The 21,142-nt window shown below is 37.5% G+C and overlaps 1 protein-coding gene across 1 annotated transcript in view; it reads right to left on the bottom strand.

Moving 5' to 3' along the window:
- LOC145988599 (dynein beta chain, ciliary-like) overlaps positions 1 to 21,142 on the bottom strand; it is a 292,854-nt gene that overhangs the window by 30,914 nt on the left and 240,798 nt on the right. The window contains exons 63-65 of the mRNA XM_083123590.1: positions 20,645 to 20,815; positions 16,444 to 16,592; positions 15,727 to 15,894 (exon numbers count right to left, since the gene is read on the bottom strand). Of these exons, the coding sequence (XP_082979716.1) occupies positions 15,727 to 15,894; positions 16,444 to 16,592; positions 20,645 to 20,815 (488 nt within the window). The remainder of the gene's footprint in view (positions 1 to 15,726; positions 15,895 to 16,443; positions 16,593 to 20,644; positions 20,816 to 21,142) is intronic.

The raw sequence follows: 21,142 nt of genomic DNA, 5'->3' as shown, positions 1-21,142 counted from the left end.
AAGCATGCTTTAGTATTTTGTGCCTGCAACAGAGGTATATTTCTCAGTGTGGAGGTGCGTATGTGCAAGTAGCTGGAAGTTGAAATGGCTGCTGTACTAGAAAATCCCACCAAATGCGAGGTGAGGTCAGCGATTAGATTTCTCAACACAAAAGGACTGAGTGCAGCTGACATTCATCGGGAATTGTGTGCCATTTACAGACCAACAGTAATGAGTGAAGGAAAGATAAGACAATGTTGCCGTTTTTTCGGGAAGGACGTTCAAATGTTCATGATGACGAGCGGAGCGGCAGGCCTAGTGTTCAGAAGGACGACCTTGTGCAACGTGTTGATGAGAAAGTGCGATCCAATCGCCGTTTCACCATTACTGATCTAGGCAAGGAGTTTCCTGAAGTGTCTGATAAAACATTGCACCAAATTGTAACAGACAATCTGGGTTATTGCAAACTGTGTGCGAGGTGGGTGCCAAAAATGTTGACAAACACTCACAAAGATGAAAGAATGAAATCAGCACGTGATTTTTTGGCCTGCTGGGAGAAGGATGGGGATGACTTGTTTTCTCACGTAGTGACTGGAGACGAAACCTGAATATCGTACGTCACTGGTGAGTTGAAGCAGCAATCCATGCAATGGTGTCACTCCGGTTCACCGAAACTGAAGAAATTCAAGCAAACACCATCACATCGCAAAATTATGGCAACCGTGTTTTCGGACCAAAAAGGTGTAATCCTCGTGGAATTCTTGGAACCGGGATGAACCATCACAGCAGATGTGTATTGCCAAACACTGTCTAATCTGCGACGTGCCATCCAAAAATGGCGAAGAGGAATGTTGCGGTCTGGAATTCTGCTTATTCATGACAACGCCCGCCCACACACAGCTGACCGTACCGTTGCAACAATTCAGAAATTCCGATGGGAACATTTTAATCACCCACCATACAGTCCTGATCTTGCCCCAAGTGATTACTTTCTGTTCCTTCACCTCAAAAAGTGGCTTGCTTCACAATGTTTCGATGTCTCAAGACATCAGTTCTTGATTGGCTGAGATCCCAGGCAGCAGATTTCTACGCAGAGGGTCTATGCAAACTTGTTCCATGGTACCAAAAATGTTTGGAGCGCATGGTGACTATGTAGAAAAATAGCCAGGGTATGCTCTTGTATAGCATCAAAATAAAAATTTTCTTGCTTGAGTTTATTATCTGTAATGTCCAATCGGCCCTTTTTTATGACATGGCCCTCGTACATAAAATATCTGCCCTGGCAGTTTCAGCCCACAATCACCTGTTTCATTTTCAAATATCACTGTATTGCTCAGACACACTAAACTATAGTTTAACACGGAGATAATGACTATGTTTAGTTTCAATTTCTCTGCACCTTTCGCCTCATAATCCATATTTGAGGGTGCACCCACAGACAAACTATGGTTATACATGTACTACTGGGCTTCGAGTGTATACTGCTAGTTTTGCCTGTTCGAGCATTATTCGCTCAAGCAAAATGCTCTTCCTGCAGCACACTACAGTGGGCACTATATTCTGTGGCCTAATTTTCACTTGATTGAGGTAAAAGCTTACTTTTGGAGCAAGTAGGCAATGCTGATTAAGCATAGTTATTTAATTGTCAAGTAACTGAGCAATCATGTTACTCACTGATCATCAACTAAGTAGTCCACATAGAGATCCTCATTATTTTCTACCATAATGTTGGTGGTTAGCATGGTCTCGTAAAACTGTTGAGCCTCTAGGTTGGTGAGAAATCGCTTCAAATCCTGGAGATTCTTGTAATTGGGCAAAGTGATGGGCAGCAGTCCATCGTACAGGTTTCTCAAAATGGTTCTAGGTGAAGTAGAGGTCCCTTTGTTCTTTCCTTGCTTCGGTGGTCGCCACATGACATCAGCGTGCAAGTAAGTGCCAAGATAGGTATTGCGGTAGAAAATTTTGGTAGGGTTTTCATCTCGTATCTCCACACAACGCACTGGCCTGGTAGGAAATGGACATTTCGGCAGGTAAATTGGCTTCAAGAACTCAGTCCAAGTCTTGAAGAGCTCCTTCGTGCAGTTTACTACAGAAAATGGCGTTGGTGTGTGTCTGTTGCTCCTTATTACATCTCTTCATTCATCCGGCAACTCAACATAGGACTGTTGATTTATGTAGCTCATGTTTTTATCGCACTCTAAGTAGGAGTGGCCCCTGATTGGAAAAAAACATGTTGATGGCATCGAAACGACGTTTTTCTGTCACGAGATGGTGGAGGTATCGAATGACAGTATAGTTCTTGTTCTGACCGGCACAAGAATCACAAAAGATGACCAAGCGACAAACTTTTTCCGGCAAAAAGTTGTGCACAAAACTGTCGACCATAGAGCACACATCATCTGACCCTTCATGAGCAACGGTCTTGTCGTACGTGAAGGAAACTGAATCACCAGAGGAAAGGATGTGAATATTGAAGCTGTAGAAGCTCAACTGACGTTTATAATACACATCATTGGTGCTAATGTTGGGGGTCGGTAAATTTTTCTGAAAGTCCATGGTAACTGCAGCTATGGTGTCATCCTTTCTACTCTTCTTTTTGTATAACTTCTTGAGGGAATAAAACTTCTCAGCTTTCAGTAAATGAAGTTTGTGTTCTGTTTCCAGTCTTGAGAGTTCTGTTTCTCTTTTTGATTTTTCAGAGTCATTGATGCCAGCTTCAACCACAGCTTTTTCCGACTTGTACGAGTCACTTCCTCTGTTGAGATGGGAACGTGACGTCAATGCAAACAGATTATGACGTATTTCTAAACATATATACAAGTTCCAACCACAACTGTACCAATCTAATTAAAGTTGTCCGTGACATCTTGCACATAATTTGAAATAACAAACATTTAAAAATCTTAACATCTCAACAAATATTAAGCAAACATTCAGGTTCGTCACAAATAGTACACAATAGAACTGATCACAAGACTGCACGATTCAACACACGCACAACGAACGACTGGAATAACCTTCCCGTAGCGCTAACCCGTTTCAGTGAGGCACACATTATTTAACAGAAAACACTCATCGTTCTTCCCCCGACGTTCAGACTCCCATCGTTTTTCCTCCTTGCCCCGTATGTTGGAATGCGTTTTTCAGGCACTTTGCACAGTTTTCCCAACCAAGGCCATTCACATTCTTATAGTACAGCTTCTGAGCTAACAGATGGCGCTGCGATCTCAAAATGGGCAAAAAATCGACATTCATCTATTTTCCCCCTGGGTCTTCATATATGATGTGCCCTTAGTTGCTATTATGTGTACACATGTTTGTGAATAATCACACAGAGATTGATGCCTTGACTGTATTTACCCAAGACAATACCTTCACATAGGGATTAATCAAATCCAAGGTTTACGAATATGAAGTCAATGACCTAATAGAGTTACGTAAATGTATCAGTTACATCATCACCAAAGGGTGGAGTGAGCCTTTTGACATGAGTGGAGTTACGATAGACATTGGAGTAAAAGAGACTGCTGGCACTTGTTCATTAATATGTGATTAATGGTAAGCATGTGGAATTGCAAACAATGAATAGTGTTCTCAATTAGTGCCTTCCTTCAATGAAGTAGTGAGTTTCGGAACACCTTGAATTCTCCCACTAACAAAAAAGCTGGCATTTCCTGTTATGCACTTTGTTTAATACATTTGAGTACAAAAACATATTATTATTGACTGAAAGTTTCAATAATGTTACAATATGGGGATCAAATTGAAAGAATATAAGTGACAAAAAATGGTTTGGATAATATGTGCATTACTTACGGAATATCCCAATACAATTTCAATTTCATGAATAAAACTGATTGTATGTTCCTGGATTGTACATTTTTCTCTATAAATGTTACCTTTGTTATTGCAAAAATACAAACTTCATAAAATTTTCACAGAATATACATTTTCAATTACATATTTATACTGAAATATGATATACCTTACGTGAACAAAGGATTTATTATTGAGAAGTTACATATGTTTTATTATTTTCCATTATTCAATATTATAATTATCTTTTAAACAAATACTGTAATCTTCTCTTCCTTCGATTCCAGTGGTTCTAATGTTACAGTAGTTTAGGCATAGCTATAAAACCATTTGGTGTGTACAAGGCCTAATTTAAATTTTTTATGTTCCCACGCTATGATGTCATCGAATATTTTCCCATGCTCCCGAGTACACTGTGGGAAAGTAAAGAAGTTTTTTTCCCCACGGTATTTTCCCACACTATTGTCCCACGCTATGTTTCCACGCCAGTTAGGTATTGTTCATCGATGACATCACTGATTGATTGGATATGTGTGGATTAGTTGCTTGCAGAATTAGATCCACTATTTTGAACTTTAGTCACTTCGAAATATATGTCCCCCGAACTCCCTCTCAGGGTACGCCACTCAACATATTGGTCGCTATTGCTTCAATTTTATTTAATGATGACTAATTATAACCAAATCTAGAGTTAAAATTGGAAATCTGCTGAGTATCAAATAGAACACAAAGAATGTGGACCAGGTGTCCATCGCAGATGGCGATGTGACAATATGCATGGTCAGCAATTTTGTTTCCCACGCTAAAGCACGTATGACTTGAAATTGTTCCCACGGATTCCGAGAAGCATATCAAATTCTGAGAACTGCAGGTGTCGGTTGTGCAGTCAGATTATATGTTTTGAGTTGAGTCACGTTTTTCCCATGGGGTGTAAAAAGATCGTATCCTGTTGCCACATGCAGGTGTTTGAAAGTGTAGAATCGCTGACATGTTAACTTTGCACCTGCAGCTAGGGTCGAAGAGTCGCAGGAATACTTACAGAACCAGGTGTCCATCGCAAATGGTGAATGTGACAATGTGCGTGGTCAGCTATTGTTGTTTCCCACGGGGCGGCAGGGGGGAGGCAGGGGGAAACACAATTTTTATTAAGAAAAGTATTTTTGAGGGGATTTCCCCCCTTTCCCCCTCCATATGTACGCCAAATGTGCATAAATTATATATCGTCTGAATCTGTGATTCATTCTGCGTACAACGGTATATCTTTCATATCTCTAGGGCATTTAGTTTCTGAGCTATAGTCATTTCAAGGTACCGCTGCATTTTGAAGCTTGAATCAGTGGCCATTCCTTTTGGGGGTACAACTCAAGTTACATTGGTCATACGACAATGATGCAAATATTTTTCTGTTTCTTACATGCCAGCGATAATTTCTATGTGCATTTTGAACTTTTCATATCCTTTTTTCAGGGGGGGGTGCGAAACCCCATTTTTAAAAAAAAGTATTTTCAGGGGATTTCCCCCCATTCCCCGTCCATATATACGCCGAATGTGCATAAATTATATATCGTCTGAATCTGTGATTCATTCTGCGTACAACAGTATATCTTTTATATCTCTAGGGCATTTAGTTTCTGAACTATAGTCATTTCAAGGTACCGCTGCATTTTGAAGCTTGAATCAGTGGCGTGCCGACCATTCCTTTTGGGGGTACAACTCAAGTTACATTGGTCATATGATAATAATGCAAATATTTTTGTGTTCCTTACATGTCAGCGATCATTTCCATGTGCATGCCGACACTGTCATGTACTTTTTTCTTGGGGGGAGGGTGGGGGAACCAAATTTTTTTTCCCGAAATTTTGGAATTTTGAGAGTTAGCCCCCTCCCCCCGCTACATATATGCCGAATTTGCAAAAATTTCATATAGTCTGAATCTCTGGTTCATTCCGTGTACAACGGTATATCACTAATCTCTCTAGTGCAATTAGCCTCCGATCTACACTCATTTAATTGAAACTCTGCATTTTGCTCAAAGTCGGCTCGGGAAAGAGAGGCTTACATGTGAAAAAGGCCTTGGGCAGCAAAAGGTTAACTCACGGATGGTGTGCGGATTGTCTTTGTATACTTTATTTTTCAGATTTCCCCATTTTTCTTACCACTTTTATTCAGAACTGACATTGTTACTCTAAACTTTTTTACGAGGTTTAATATAGTGGTCCTATGTGGAACGGGAACACCAGGAAATTTCATTGCAACACGTCGTCTCACTTCTCCACAATTCCTCTTTCCGAAGTAACACTTGACACAATCTTCAAAACACGGACACAACACAACACAACTTCCGAGGGAGGATTATACTGGTGTCAGTCTGCAACATCAACAGAAAGGGAAAGAGAGCAAAGGCAGGGAGAGTGAAAAAAAAACAGACTGTAGGGTGCGACTGTCGCGGACCCGTCCATCGGGAAAGACAAGCGCTCATGCCGGGCTACTTGCCGCCAAGTCTCGTAGCGAATGTCAGGGAATGCTCTGTATATATAACACTGAGCACTCGTACTCTTCAATATTTGACTTCGTCGTGAGAGACGAATAACAAAACCAACTTTGAATATCACAACTTAGGTTTGGTTTGATTGATTGATTGATTTAGTTTATTTTACTTCGCGTTTTGTGCCTCTTGGCTAATTTGCGAAGATGGGAATGAGTGATGAAATGATGAAATTGATGAATGGACATTCACAAACAACCAAGCCCGACCGGGATTCGAACCCGGGACCCTTGGTGTCGCAGCACGATGTGCTAACCACTCGGCCACAGGGTCGGGAAACTTAGGTTTGGAAAACGTTTCCATTTTGCGTTGAAGCTCTACTTTAACCATCAAAGTTTGATTATAAAAACTTTTCATTTTACGAAACAAATGTAGTTAAAGTAAAAAAAAACAAAACAACCTAACTTTCAAAACTTCTCAAATTCGAAATGCATACATTGACAAATATTTTGACTTTCGAAAAAATGAGTTTGATAAAAATATATTTTTCACTTTGAGTAAGATTGAGAATAATAATCATTATTGTACCGAAAAAATATTTTATAAAATTTGACCTTTAATTTACCAACTTCGATTTTGACGTGTATTTTTGCTTTGTGTAACATTGACAAATTATACCTTCAATATCTGTCTTTTGTTGTGCAGAAACACACAACAGATATCTTTTCGCATTTTAGAAGGGTTTCCATTTTCGACATAATAGACACATGCCTCCACTTCCAGAAATATTTGACTATAACATTAGTTCTCGAATTTGTTTTAAAAATCACATTCCCATTGGTCCCCAAAAAATATCTTGAAAAATGTTCGACTACAAACATTTTCCCTTCAGTAAACATTCCTTTAAAATTGCATAACACAGAATTTGTGATCTTCCGTATGTGACTTCTATTGGGGACAGCAAATACAAAATTCAACTTGGGATATCACAACTTCGATAACTGAATACACTTTCATCTTCTAAACACAGTTACTCTGACAAAAATAATACCTTCTAAAATTTTCACTTAGAAACAAACATGGGATTCGAATGTTTGATTCAAAATTTTGTTACCAAGATAAAATATAATCTAAAACTTTCTTCTACTTTGAAAAACATATTGCAGTATTTTCTCATCCTTTAAAAATAACTTTTCCGTATCTGCTTGTTGGGGATCAACAAACATCACAAAACAACTTTCGTTGTGCCGGAACATACAGCATATATTTCTTGGCTCTGAGAAGTGTTTCCATTTTCGACATGTTTACATACATTCATAGAATCTCGTTTTCACTTTCAGAAACATTTGACATTAACAATCATTTTGACTAAGTTTCACTAAAGTTACTTGAAAACACTTTGACTCTTCAAACATTTGTCTTTCGGTAAATAATTAGTTTTATAATTACATAACAAAGAACTTTTATTTTTCAATATCTTACTTTAGTTGGACAAAAACAAATAACAATTCAACTTGGGAAATCACAACTTCGATTTTGAAAACATTTTCGGCTTCAAAATATTTGCTACTGCGACAAAAATAACACCGCCGTCAGAACTCTTCACTTAGACATAATATGGGATTCGAATTTATCCTTCGAAATATTCTTGCTACGCTAGAACATTCTTCCCCTCTCTTTCCACTGTCTTCAGTTTATGATATACTGCTGACTTGCTCTAACCCGTTCCCATCAGATCTTCAAATGTTTACCACATTCCAAATGCCCCAGAGGGGAACAAGTGTGTTGTTCTATCCATGCAATCCAGGCTCGTGTCATCAAAACAACTATAAAAAATATGTGCTACCCTATGTTTCTCTCAGTGTCATCGAGACAGCTCTAGTGAAAACATCATGGAACTGCGGATTGTACAATGGAAAAACACGACAAATTTGTGACACGTATGACCCATCAGGATGATGCTTCCAAACGCAAAACTCGCAAACATGTGCAACCATCAAAATTTGAGCTTTCACTATCAAGAACGAAACGGTGAACGAGGGAATGGATGTGACTACAGACTGTGATTTCATAAAACGACGTAGGGAAATCGGCTTTTCCACAGATACAAACGAATGTCCTGAACTGCCCGACGTAGAGACATGTTTAGATCTCTATCTTGCAAGAACAAGGAAAAAAGCAATTACGTAGCAATAGAATTCGAAAAGCAATCCCCTTTCAATTTGGTGTGGAGTTTTTGCAACAAGGGAGATCACCCGTACGCATCGATTCTAAACAAATTAGAGAACTGTGTGCTTTGAAATCTGACTTACTTAAATTACGTCGAAACAGGTTGAGGATTCTCTTATATGGTTACAGGAAATATCACCGTCAGTGGGGTAACTTGTTTCCGGAAACATTGTATTTCAATGTATCAACACCATTCACCAGATGCTTTTATTTTCACAGCCTCTGAACTTCCACTTATTTTTATGTAAACTTTTTGGACCTCTGCAAAAATTAATGAATGAGCGTTATCATAAATTGCAACCCGAAATGGAGGCTTTTGTATATTGTATCAAAAAAAAATATATGGTTTCAGAAAGAAAAGGAGTAGTAAGCTACTTCTATGGTATTTGGTACAACGAATTGATTGAAATACATCTTCAGAACAATCTTGGTCACACATAGTGTTCCGGCATTCCTCCCTATTGAAAAAACTCTGTAAAAAGTATCTTCTTTCATAAGCAAAGATGAAAAAACCTGTTTATTTAACAAATCCAAGTAGCCCTAAGCATTTAAGGTTCCATTGATGGAAAATTGACTAACCAATTGTGTTCCACACAGCACGCCACACCATTAACTTAACAGCACTAACCATTCAGCTTTGATCTGTCAAAAATGAGTTATCAGATAAAAAGCATCGACTATTCTGTTTATGAACTTCCTTATGAACATAAACATTAGCCTTGTCACTGTGAAGGACTTTTCATTTAATGGAAGCATCACACTTTAATTGTTCGCGACAACCATTCATAATGCACAGCTCTTCATGGATGTATCCTATTAAAATCTTGTGCAATGGCATGGGAACTTCTCTCCCTAGACGTCACTTTGATCTTGATGCATTACTGATGCGCTAAACAAATTTTAAGGCATTTTTCTAACATCTCGAAGAGGAGCAAATTGGTACAAGAATTCAGTCATAACCTTTTACTGGTTAAAGATATGTCAAAAAAACCTTTATGACAATAAAATTAATACATTGTCATAACAACATTTGAAAATGGTTAGGTTAAGTTCAGAGTTCCACATTTGTGCAATAGTTATAATTTAGTCATATGATTACTCAAAATTTATTCATATAATGCAATTAAATGTCTGAAATTACTATTTAAACTAATTTAATTAAATATGATGTTTAAAAAAGCCAATTTGTATATCATGACAAAATTATCAAATTGTGCAATATTCTGAATTCATATTCATAACAGTTATTTTTGACTGACAATATGAAAAACAAATATCTTCAGTCATATGTGTTCTTTCAGACAAGCAAGATAAGTTACATTCAAATTTATAATTAAATTTATTGAAATTGTGTACATTTGCATTGGCATCAAGGTTTATATACAAAGGTCAACTCTTTAAAATTGTTCAATGTATAATATGATGTCATTCTTGGTATTTTGTATCAACATTCAAAAAATGGTAATTGTAATCATTAGATAAGTATATTGTGATATACACTGTAAAATAGCTGTAACAGAGCAAATATGTATATTTACTATTCAAACATTCAAGCTGTTAAGCACTTATTGACAAAAATTATAAAACAAAAACAATTGAAGATAACACATACTAAAAAATCTAGCTTGAACTACGTAGTTGCTCTGATACTAGTTGTCTGAGACTGAAAAATCTCAAGAGGGAAAAAAGATAAGTACAGATATAGAAATATGGGATGGTTATATATTTGTACAATAATTGTTGCTTTTAAAGCATTAAACTTTGCAATGTTATAATAACTTGGATGCTTAAGTTATATAGAAGCCTTTTATGACTTGAATGAACTTTGATTATGATATAATCTTATAAAGATTCGAAAGTTGTGGAATGACACTGATATGTATAAAAGATGCCATGTTGAATTTGAAGCAGTGAATAGGTATCTGTTTTCATCTTCCTTAACAAGCAAGCTTATAAATGTTACAATTCCTCAAATGTATGCTTGGAGGAAAGTTACATAAAGTGACACTCATATGTTCTACATTTGGATGTGATTTAGTCAGATGATGAATTTTGAAAACTGAAGATCAGAATTGTAGAAAAACCTGGATAATGAAATTGGGATGATCAATTGTAGAATGAACGCATGCTAAATTATAAAAACAAAGACTTACTCTATCTCAAAAGGAGATAATAAAGAAATATTTTCTTCTTATAACATTTATATGTTATAAATGTTCTTGTAAACAAATGCATAATTTGATGCTCTTGTAACTTTTGTTATTTCTAGTTTTTTATCAATATAATAATTACAAAAATATTTATTATTGTTGTGAAAAAGAGGAATAACAAAAATTACTCTATATGTGAAAAATTGTGTTTGTTTTTTTAGAAAATGCATACTTTCACCTTAGGAAGTGTTCTGCAGAGTAAAGTGCACTAGATTACCTCACCAAATTAACGCCATTTCAGAACTTTTTAAAGTATTTGGAATTTGAAAACTTTAAAAGTTCCCATCGTCACCATCCATCCTTCTGTTTCCTCCTCCCTACTGAACATAAACACTATTCATCAGCATATGTAAGCAGGTATCCCTTTTCAACATATATCCATAGCTTCCTACTGTGCTATTACATTGATTTGAATTTTTGAAAGGTATATACATAAAATGATGTGCCAATCGAGACTTCATATTTAACCGAGGACATTTATCAAAGTGACTGATTAGTGAGATAATTTAGACTGAATTGTCTCTTCGATATTTAGTCTCACTTTCTTCTCTTTTCATCACATTTATCGTCATACCTTCACCATTTCATTTCTTGTGAAATTCTAGCCTGATTTGATATATATATATCACCCACTTCCCATTTAAAATTCTAAAGTTGAATTCAAGATGGCGGACATCAAGATGGCCGCCCACCACGCGGGTGGCATCAATGTGGTTCTCCCTTGGCCTGATAATGATTGGTCATCACCATTTCCATGTTGTGCGCTGCAGTGGCCTTGTACTGGGGGTGTTAAGTGATTTTTTGAGCCACCTTGTATATCCATATTATTAAGTGTAAATATAATTTGATGTTGTAAATCTATTTCATATATTGTAAATGAACCATTGTTATTTTTATGTATTGTAAAATAACCCTTCTGGTATTGTAAACCTATATCCTAAATAAAACATTTGTATCTTTTCAAAAACTCTTTTATTTCTTGTATTTATTATAATAGAAACTGTATATCTTCCAGGCATTTTCAACTGCACAGGTGTTTTTTACATTTTCACATTTGTTATGTTCTTTGCATCTTCCTGAAATCTTTTTCACACTACCCAATTTTGGACATTCAAGTTCTTCGATGTTATGTATGGATATTTTACCCATACATGTTTCTCCAAGTAATTTTTCCAACCATTTCACTTTCTCCGTACCTTTGACGTACACTTTTTGATTCAAAAGCACAACATATAAAAAGTCTCCTAATTTCTCATATGGTAGTCACCCATATCCCCAGTTGAGACCGTGTTTGTTGGCACAGAGGCAGTGATTCACTCGGTGATACTTTTCACTTAAATAGTGTAAACCATATGGAGATTTCACTAAACAGTCAAATGCATTGTCAAAAGGAAATTTTAAAATTCCAACTTCTTTCCACACAAATTCTCCAAGGTCCTCGAAGACCTTGAACGTCCAAAAAACAAACATACAAACATAAAAACAGTCAATGTATCTTCAATGCTGGCCCGGCATACAGCACACCTGCCCAATTGAGAAGCACAGAATCCGCAGAAAACAAAATGTCGACACGGAAGAATTACAACACTGCATGGATTCTCAAAACATATTTTGCAAACTGTCACAGAATCCAAACTAGGTTTATCGGAGGCTGGAAATTCTACACTGTCACAATACTTGCAACTCTTGGAGTTACAATGTAATGCTGCAACACTCTGTATAAAAGGACAATGGGCTACCAACAGGTAATGTCTTAGAATCGGACAATCTATGGATGTCCAATCACAAAGTCCATACGAACAATGAAAACACAATACCCTGTCGCTAAAGGCTGAATAGTAAAATCCTGTAGTCACTAATTCTTTCGGAGTCTGACATAATCTTATAGGCCACTTTCTGTATGTTCTGTATCTTGAATTCACTGAAACGTAATTGATACCATAGGGCTCGGCGCGAGTCCAGCAATCGTGTTAAGTAAACACTCTCATATGTCATAAAAAGTAAAACAATCAGATACTGTAGGTGATGGTGTTCCTTGTAACGGTGATAAATGTACAGCCAGAATATCCTCACGATTGTCGGCGAACAAACGTCTACGAACACCTAAACCTTCGGGAGAAATCACAGGGAAACAGGGATGTCCTTCTAATTTACGTAACAAGAGAAGATCACAGCCAGAACACCACAAGGAATATCTGTTTGCCAACAAAGAAAGCCACCCTCTCCTTCAAAGCTTCGCTGATCCTGTCCTCTTCCTTCCTGCGACGTAGTTTGCACATACACCCGTGACTTGGAAGTCCTGTTCTCTCGTCCACTCTTCTTTTCCTCTCTTCTATCTCCTTCAATGTCTCGCAGTGATAATGCACTCATTTTCCTAATTCGTTGAACAGGTAACATCCACACCAGGGAGATTCACGTATCGCTACATACATAAACAGAAAATAACTCAGCAGCTGGTGCAGGGCCGTTCGATCGTTGTCCAAATCACCGCAAGTAGAACACCTGCATATAGCAATCGGATGCGATCTTCGTACCCCGTGGGAAGAAACATAACTCAACTCAAAACATATAATCTGACATTGCACAACATTACACCACATTCGTGTTGTGCACACATTCTTGCCATACAAACACCTGCAGTTCTCGGAACCCGTGGGAACAATTTCAAGTCGAACATGCTTTAGCGTGGGAAACAACAATCGCTGACCATGCACATTGTCACATTCGCCATTTGCGATTGACACCTGGTCCCGTAAGCATTCCCACGACTCTTCGACCCTAGCTGCAGGTGCAAAGTTAACATGTCAGCGATTCTACGTTTTCGAACACTTGCATGTGACAACAGGATGTGATCTTTGTACCCCGTGGGGAAAAAAAATGTTACTCAACTCAAAACATATAATCTGACTGCACAACCGACACCTGCAGTTCTCAGAATTTGATATGCTTCTCGGAATCCGTGGGAACAATTTCATGTCGTACGTGCTTTAGCGTGGGAAACAAAATTGCTGACCATGCATATTGTCACATCGCCATCTGCGATGGACACCTGGTCTGCATACTTTGTGTTCTATTTGATACTCAGCAGATTTCCAATTTTAACTCTAGATTTGATTATAATTAGCCATCACAAAATAAAATTGAAGCATAGCAATATGTTGAGTGGCGTACCCTGAGAGGGAGTTCGGGGGACATATATTTCGAAGTGACTAAAGTTCAAAATAGTGGATCCAATTGTGCAAGCAACTAATCCACGCATATCCAATCAACCAGTGATGTCATCGATAAACAATACCTAACACCAATCCTTTCATCACCTGTCACTCCATCGATGACCATTGCTTACCTAATGCCGCAGCAGCCAACAACATATAATCACTCAATGACATCATAGCATGGAAACATAGAGTGGGAAAATAGCGTTGGAAAAAACTTCATTACTTTCCCACGGTGTACTCAGGAGCGTGGGAAAATATTCGATGACGTCGTAGCGTGGGAAAATAACGTGGGAAAAAACTTCATTATTTTCCCACGGTGTACTCAGGAACGTGGGAAAATATTCGATGACGTCATAGTGTGGGAACATAAAAAATTAAAATTAGGCCTCGTTCACACTGAATGGTTTTCTAGCTATGCTTAAACTACTGTTACAAACGAGAAATTTATGAAATGCCACCTCTCGTAAAAGGTATTTCTGTACATGCTGGCAGCAGATGTCTTTGAAAATGGTATAGAAAAGGTTGTATCCTGGTATAACAAGTACCTAAACAATTGTAGTGACTATAGAGACAAGGATTTTGATTAGGGCTGGGTCAATGCAGGTATATTGGTATCGGAGAGTATCGGTTGGAATTTATTTACCAATACAGGCTGGTGTTTTAGTCTGGCAGGGAGATTATTTAAAATTTTAATATTTTTATTTTGCACCAGTTTTGTGTAAAAAATGGGAATTTGTGATTATATGGCATATTTTTTAATATTCTGATGTAATTCTTTAATATTTCAAAGCAAAATTCTTGGTAATATAATTAAGCCTTGTTTCCATATTAAAAACAGTAAAGTTGCTGAACAAGGCAGTTTATTAAGAATTAAAAGCACTTTACATGTAACGTTTCTACCCTCTATCAGGGTCTTCCTCAGATGAAGAACTACACTAAAATTATGGAATAGACAAACAGAAAGTATTTATGCACATAGCATGGTGTCTAGACACACAAAAACACATCATGTTGACAGTCCTTATCTTGAACGATTTCTCTAAAGGAATTTACATGCATATTCCCTCTTGGCAGTTGACTAATGGGTCCCCATCACTGACAGGTGATAGACAAGTCAAGATTAGCAAAAGTCTGGAACTACCTGTTTATCACCCCTCCTGACTTTTTGAATGTGGATGGATTCCTTCTCTCCTGGTCTTCTTCTCTTCTCTTTCTTCATTGTTCATTCCCCTTCTTTCCTCCTTCCTTTTTCTCATCCTTTCAACTTTCTCTAACACTCTTTTCCATAGTTTTTCTTGTATGTACGCAATGCTTGCATTGTAGAATTATTTTCCTGTAGTTTACGGTTATTACAAGCATAAGAAAACAGTTTTTCTTTGCGACGTTTCAGGAGAACACACGCTCCCTTTATCAGACATTTATTTTCATTTTGACTAAAGATACAGTTATAACAATGGTTAGCAAATTTGTATGCATTTGCATTTTTGTCATTTAACATCTCATTTCTGCTACTTGTGGTTTATCGAGAATATGAGGATGAGTGATGATTAAATGAAACTGATGATGGGAGAATTACAATCTATAGCAATGCCTAGGCCAGGACTGAAACCAGGGAACTTCAGTGGCAAGATTGAAAGGTGATCATTTTATCGACGAGTATCGGCTCTGTCACCGAGCAGGCACTTGTCAATAAAACCCACATTCCCTGAAATTCAAGGAATTCCAGGATGGTAGATACAGGCTGGTAGAAATAGGCTGAAAACTACTATTCTAAATGGAAGCTACTTACGACACAGCATAAGTCATTCTGTCTGGCCGGAAAGCCCTCATCATACAGAGGCGTTGCAGAGCAGTCTTGTTCTTCCACTCTCCTGGCAGCTTCTCCCTCTCAGGGCACTCAGAGTCCACATAGTTCTTCCACCTCTTAGCTGACCCCTCAATATCCCGGTCCAAGTTCCTGGAAACATAGTTATATTATTGCTCCAGCATTTATTCAAGAGTTATTTTTAAAATCTAACATTTGTCATGGAAAAATCTCCATGAGATGTTATGAGTGCATCACTTAATGTACAGGGCCACTGACACCATGGCTGCATATAAGGGGAGGGCTTAACAGGTCCAAAACCCTACCATTGGTTTACCATTATAGTCAAAGTAACTGCTATTTAAAATCTAAAATCTAGCTTAGTAGGCAATCTACAGATATAATTGATATGCACTTTTACTTCATTTACAGTAAAATGATTTTGTTCATAATCACGGTGCAGTTTAATGCAGAATTAAACTATTACCATACATATTGATTACACAGTGACATGTTTTGGCATGACATAATTTCTAAAATTTAAAAATAAAAGCAGAGCATAACATGAAATTAAAGGACAATTTGATTAATGTACATAAATCTCCAATATTTATATTCAGATTGTTTAAAAAAAAAATTGTAAAAAAAAAAAAAAAACCTGATACAAGCAGCCTGTTGAGGGCTATGTTTTGCAATAATTACTTGTACTCATCCAAGCTTGACAAAGTCTTCACGCCACCCCAGCACATATCAGAAAGAAAGTCAACAGGGCTCTTCACGTTTGGAGTGATTGGGAAGCGCAAAAGGAAGTCCAGCTCCTTAGCATTGATTTCCTTGCTTGTGAGCAGTACCTGAATTGAAAGAGAAAATTATAATAACAACAAATTATAACATTCAACTACGAATCTCCTATGTGGGCATTTACCTTTCCATGCTGGTTTCCAAAACAGAGTTGTCAGTGTAATGTGCTACAAAGCCAGAGATCCCAGGCTGGAATGCTGGTTAATGCATGGATGTATCATCTATTTCATCAATTCATCATTCATCCTCATTATTGCAATTAATCCAAGAAGTAGAAAAGTAACATAAAATAACCAAAATAGAAAGAAAGAGATGTTTACCTAAAAAATGAGTTTTTAATCTTCTGTTCTTTCATTGGGTGAAATTCTTTAATTTGCTCAATGTTTTGAAACAGTGCACATACAGGGAGGTTATTTCAGTCGTTCACCGCCAGCGGTTCGGCCGTTCGGCGGACTCTTCATGCAACAGGTCCCGGCAAATTGCATTCAGGAAGTCCGTAACAGAAACCGCTTGTTTTGTAATGTTTCCACTTTTCACAATTACAGTTACAATTACAATTGAAATAAGCACGTACCTTGTCGCAAGGATGCTGGAAAAGGTGTCCTCCCAAATACAAATATTTCTGGCACCTTATTTCTGACATCTAATCTTAGATTAGACATCGTTACTTTATCGTCAGTTGTCAGAAAGGGAAGACAGCATCCCGGCGCATAAAGCAAACCGAAAGCGTAAAATGATATTTAAAAGTAATAATAATTATGATCACTAACCTCCTGTGTTATAAGAGATGTTGAAAATGACCTCCTTTAACAGCAATACAACACGTTTCTTAGGTTCAAGAGATCCTGTCTATCGTAATTCCCTGACCACTTTTCTGCAAGAATTCGTTTTCACGTAATTATCGTAACAGAAACCGCTGGTTTTCTAATGTTTCCACTTTTCACAATTACAGTTACAATTACAATTGAAATAAGCACGTACCTTGTCCCAAATACAAATATTTCTGGCACCTTATTTCTGACATCTAATCTTAGATTAGTCATCGCTACTTTATCCTCAGTTGTCGCGACAGCGCCGGCAGCTTATCGGGGGTTGGGTGAGTTGTCAGCCGCGAGAGGGCGCTTCATACTGCATGTGTCGGCAGTGATGCCAACCGTAGGGACATGTCCCTAAGCATAGGGACTTTTCACTAAATTTCGCCCGCGTAGGAACGTAGGGACAGATTTTGCCAAATGAGGGAAAACGTAGGTACTTTTTTCAATCTTGGTAAATGACATTTTATGAATTAGTTTATCTGGATACTTTAGCGAAGAGGAGAAAAAAGAAGTAACTAACAAATCTCCATCAGAATTTTGGAACATGTTATCGGTTACCAAAAACTTTCAAGGCAAGTTCCTTTTTGAAAACATTTCCACTCTCGCGAAAATAGTGCTAACATTGCCACATTCTAAAGCGGAAACGGAAATAATATTTTCAATGTTAAGTGATACAAAAACAAAAAAGGGAAATAAAATGGGACCAGAATTGTTAAAGACTGCAGGAAATACAGCATCACCAACCAACATCTATCTCTGCACAGCAGCAGCATGTATGACTTCAAATAACATAATCAACAGTAAACGACTCAACCTTATTCATTAGGGGTGTGCGGGATACTTTACTTTAAAAAGTCGTTAATTCTCGACGTTTTCTGCCTTGTAAGTTTCTGGAACTTATCGAAAATTGTAAGTTTTTATTCTAGAAATGCAAAAACAATCACTTAAAGTGAAAATGACTTGTAAAATTCGAGATTTCCAGTGCTTCGGGAAATTTCGAACATTTCCCGTCCCGAAAATTTTCCGACTTGGTCGGGAAATTGCAAATTTTTCAGTCCCGAATGTCGGGATTTAAAAAAAATACCGTCCCGATCCCGTCCCGACCCAAAAAATTCTGTCCCGCACACCCCTATTATTCATTAAGGCAAGAATTTACAATACCGGACCCTTCTGTAATTTCTATGCTACGTCTTATACTCACGAAATAATTATTCGTGATGATTTATCTCAAGTTAACATGTTGGGGTGAGGGGAAAAAAATGTTAATTAACGTGTAGAAGTTGTAAAATAAGCATTTCAATTCTCGCAATGATTCTCCGTATACAAGTATGGTAGCCATATTTGTTGATATGAACAAATTACAATTAGTTACGCTGTCTACAGCGTTGCCACACTGTTAATTTCATACTTGGAGAGCATGGATTGTGTAAGAATAGCGGAAGAGAACAGTAAAAAAGTTGTTAATGTTATACAGATTGTTAGGTGGAGTGTGCAGGAGGGCTAATTAATAAACTTATTCATTTCAGTATATTGCCCAAAGAACGTGCTTACATGTGACAGCGACAATCACGATGTAGAAGAACTGATTTCATTACAGGTAAATTTGGCAACATTACATCAATCATAAAATTGCAGGATACTAAAATGGCGTCCTCGATGATGCTAAAGTGCTACGAAAAAAATATTTTTTATCGGTTCGTAATCACAATTACCGCAAAACCATTCAGGAATAGCCCCACTGAGCATTCTCGGTAAGGTTAGGTTAAGTTAAGTTAGGTTAGGCAAGGCAAACATAGTTAAAATTTGGGCTCGAAAAACGGGTAGCCCAACAAACCATTGACGGATAGCCCCACGAACCATTCAGGTACAAAAAAGGTAAAGTGTTCCCCTGTGCCTAGCACCACGCCATGAAGGCGTATAGGGGGTGTGAGGGTAACGCCCCACACTTTCTTGATCCGGTCGTGAGTGGGGGTGATGTGATCAGCATCACGCCCCTGACCGCCTTTACCCCCCAGGGTTTCCCCCAGGTACCCATGTTATTCGACGCTGGGTAGGCGCCGGGGCCGCTTCCAGGTACGGTTAGGTTAAGTTAGGATAGGCAAATGTAAATTCGCTCCTTCATTAATTGTGGAAGCACCGAGCAGAAAGATTTGGTAAGTAAATGTGTATATTTTATCTTCTGTTTTGCATGCTCATGAGGTGATAATTTTTTTAGTCGCTTTACTTGGCGTAGGGACATTTGGTCAGTTGTAGGGACATTTTGACTACGTCTGTAGGGACATTGCCGAAAAATGGTTAGCAACACTGTCGGCTACCAGACGTCAGTGTACGTTCATGTTCACTTCTGTTTGCGTTTATCAGTACACGTGTTGCTTATACTGTGTTATTGTAATGTGCTACTCATGGCCAGTGCTTTATTGTGTGTTAATTGTTATTCATTCATTAGTTATGTCGTTAAACAAATATAGTCTTGAACAGAGAGTTTTTATGTACGATAATTACGTGAAAACGAATTCTTGCAGAAAAGTGGTCAGGGAATTACGATAGACAGGATCTCTTGAACCTAAGAAACGTGTTGTATTGCTGTTAAAGGAGGTCATTTTCAACATCTCTTATAACACAGGAGGTTAGTGATCATAATTATTATTACTTTTAAATATCATTTTACGCTTTCGGTTTGCTTTATGCGCCGGGATGCTGTCTTCCCTTTCTGACAACTGACGATAAAGTAACGATGTCTAATCTAAGATTAGATGTCAGAAATAAGGTGCCAGAAATATTTGTATTTGGGAGGACACCTTTTCCAGCATCCTTGCGACAAGGTACGTGCTTATTTCAATTGTAATTGTAACTGTAATTGTGAAAAGTGGAAACATTACAAAACAAGCGGTTTCTGTTACGGACTTCCTGAACGCAATTTGCCGGGACCTGTTGCATGAAGAGTCCGCCGAACGGCCGAACCGCTGGCGGTGAACGACTGAAATAACCTCCCTGTACATATTTTTAAACATAAAGAATACAATACATCAAAATATTGAGCAAATTAAAGAATTTCAGATTTTAAAGGGGTAAAAAAATGTAAACATTTAAATTCCTAGTCTACCTAAGAGTTATGAAACTCTGATCCACTGATTCGGAGTTTGGACCTCTAACTGATCTAGTTTTTGGTAGATTGTGGCATACTGTATCAGGAGGCAGTTGCTACTTACAATATATCTCTCATCTTGTGTTTCAATACTGCTAGTTAGTTACAATTACACATTGATGAAAGAACACAAAGTGCTAACCTGAAATGCCATCTGGGCTGTGAATATAAGCTTGTCTCTCTCGAACAACCCACGAGTGGTGTATATGAACACTGAGTATGTTATGCAGTCTGTTAATATGTTAACTCTCTTCAGGACATCATCTGAATACTCTGCTTTGGCAATAGCTTTTTGGAACACAACACTAAATGCCTGAAAATAATTTAAGTACAATTAGATACATATTATAGGGATGGGCCTCTAGAAAATACAGAGATGGACTATGATAAGAAGTTTTAAATGATACCAATTAGGTACTGATATAAATGTTACTGATACCTTCAAGTGATATTGTGATGAAAACTCTGATACAACTTTTTCGTGGAGTATAATTATCCTGGGAATTATGAAAAACTCAAAATTATTATTTCATTTGCACCAGTATTACAGAAAAAGAAAATAGAAAAATCTTGTAAAGAAATGAGAAGTATTTTTATATTTTTATAAAATTCTAGAACGTTTTGAAGCAAAACTCGCATA

Source organism: Lepisma saccharinum, chromosome 6 (assembly GCF_977018435.1).
Source record: "Lepisma saccharinum chromosome 6, izLepSacc3.1, whole genome shotgun sequence".
Lineage (NCBI taxonomy): Eukaryota > Metazoa > Arthropoda > Insecta > Zygentoma > Lepismatidae > Lepisma > Lepisma saccharinum.
Note: the sequence above shows the minus strand (reverse complement) of the source record. Positions and strands in the feature narration are given on the sequence as shown.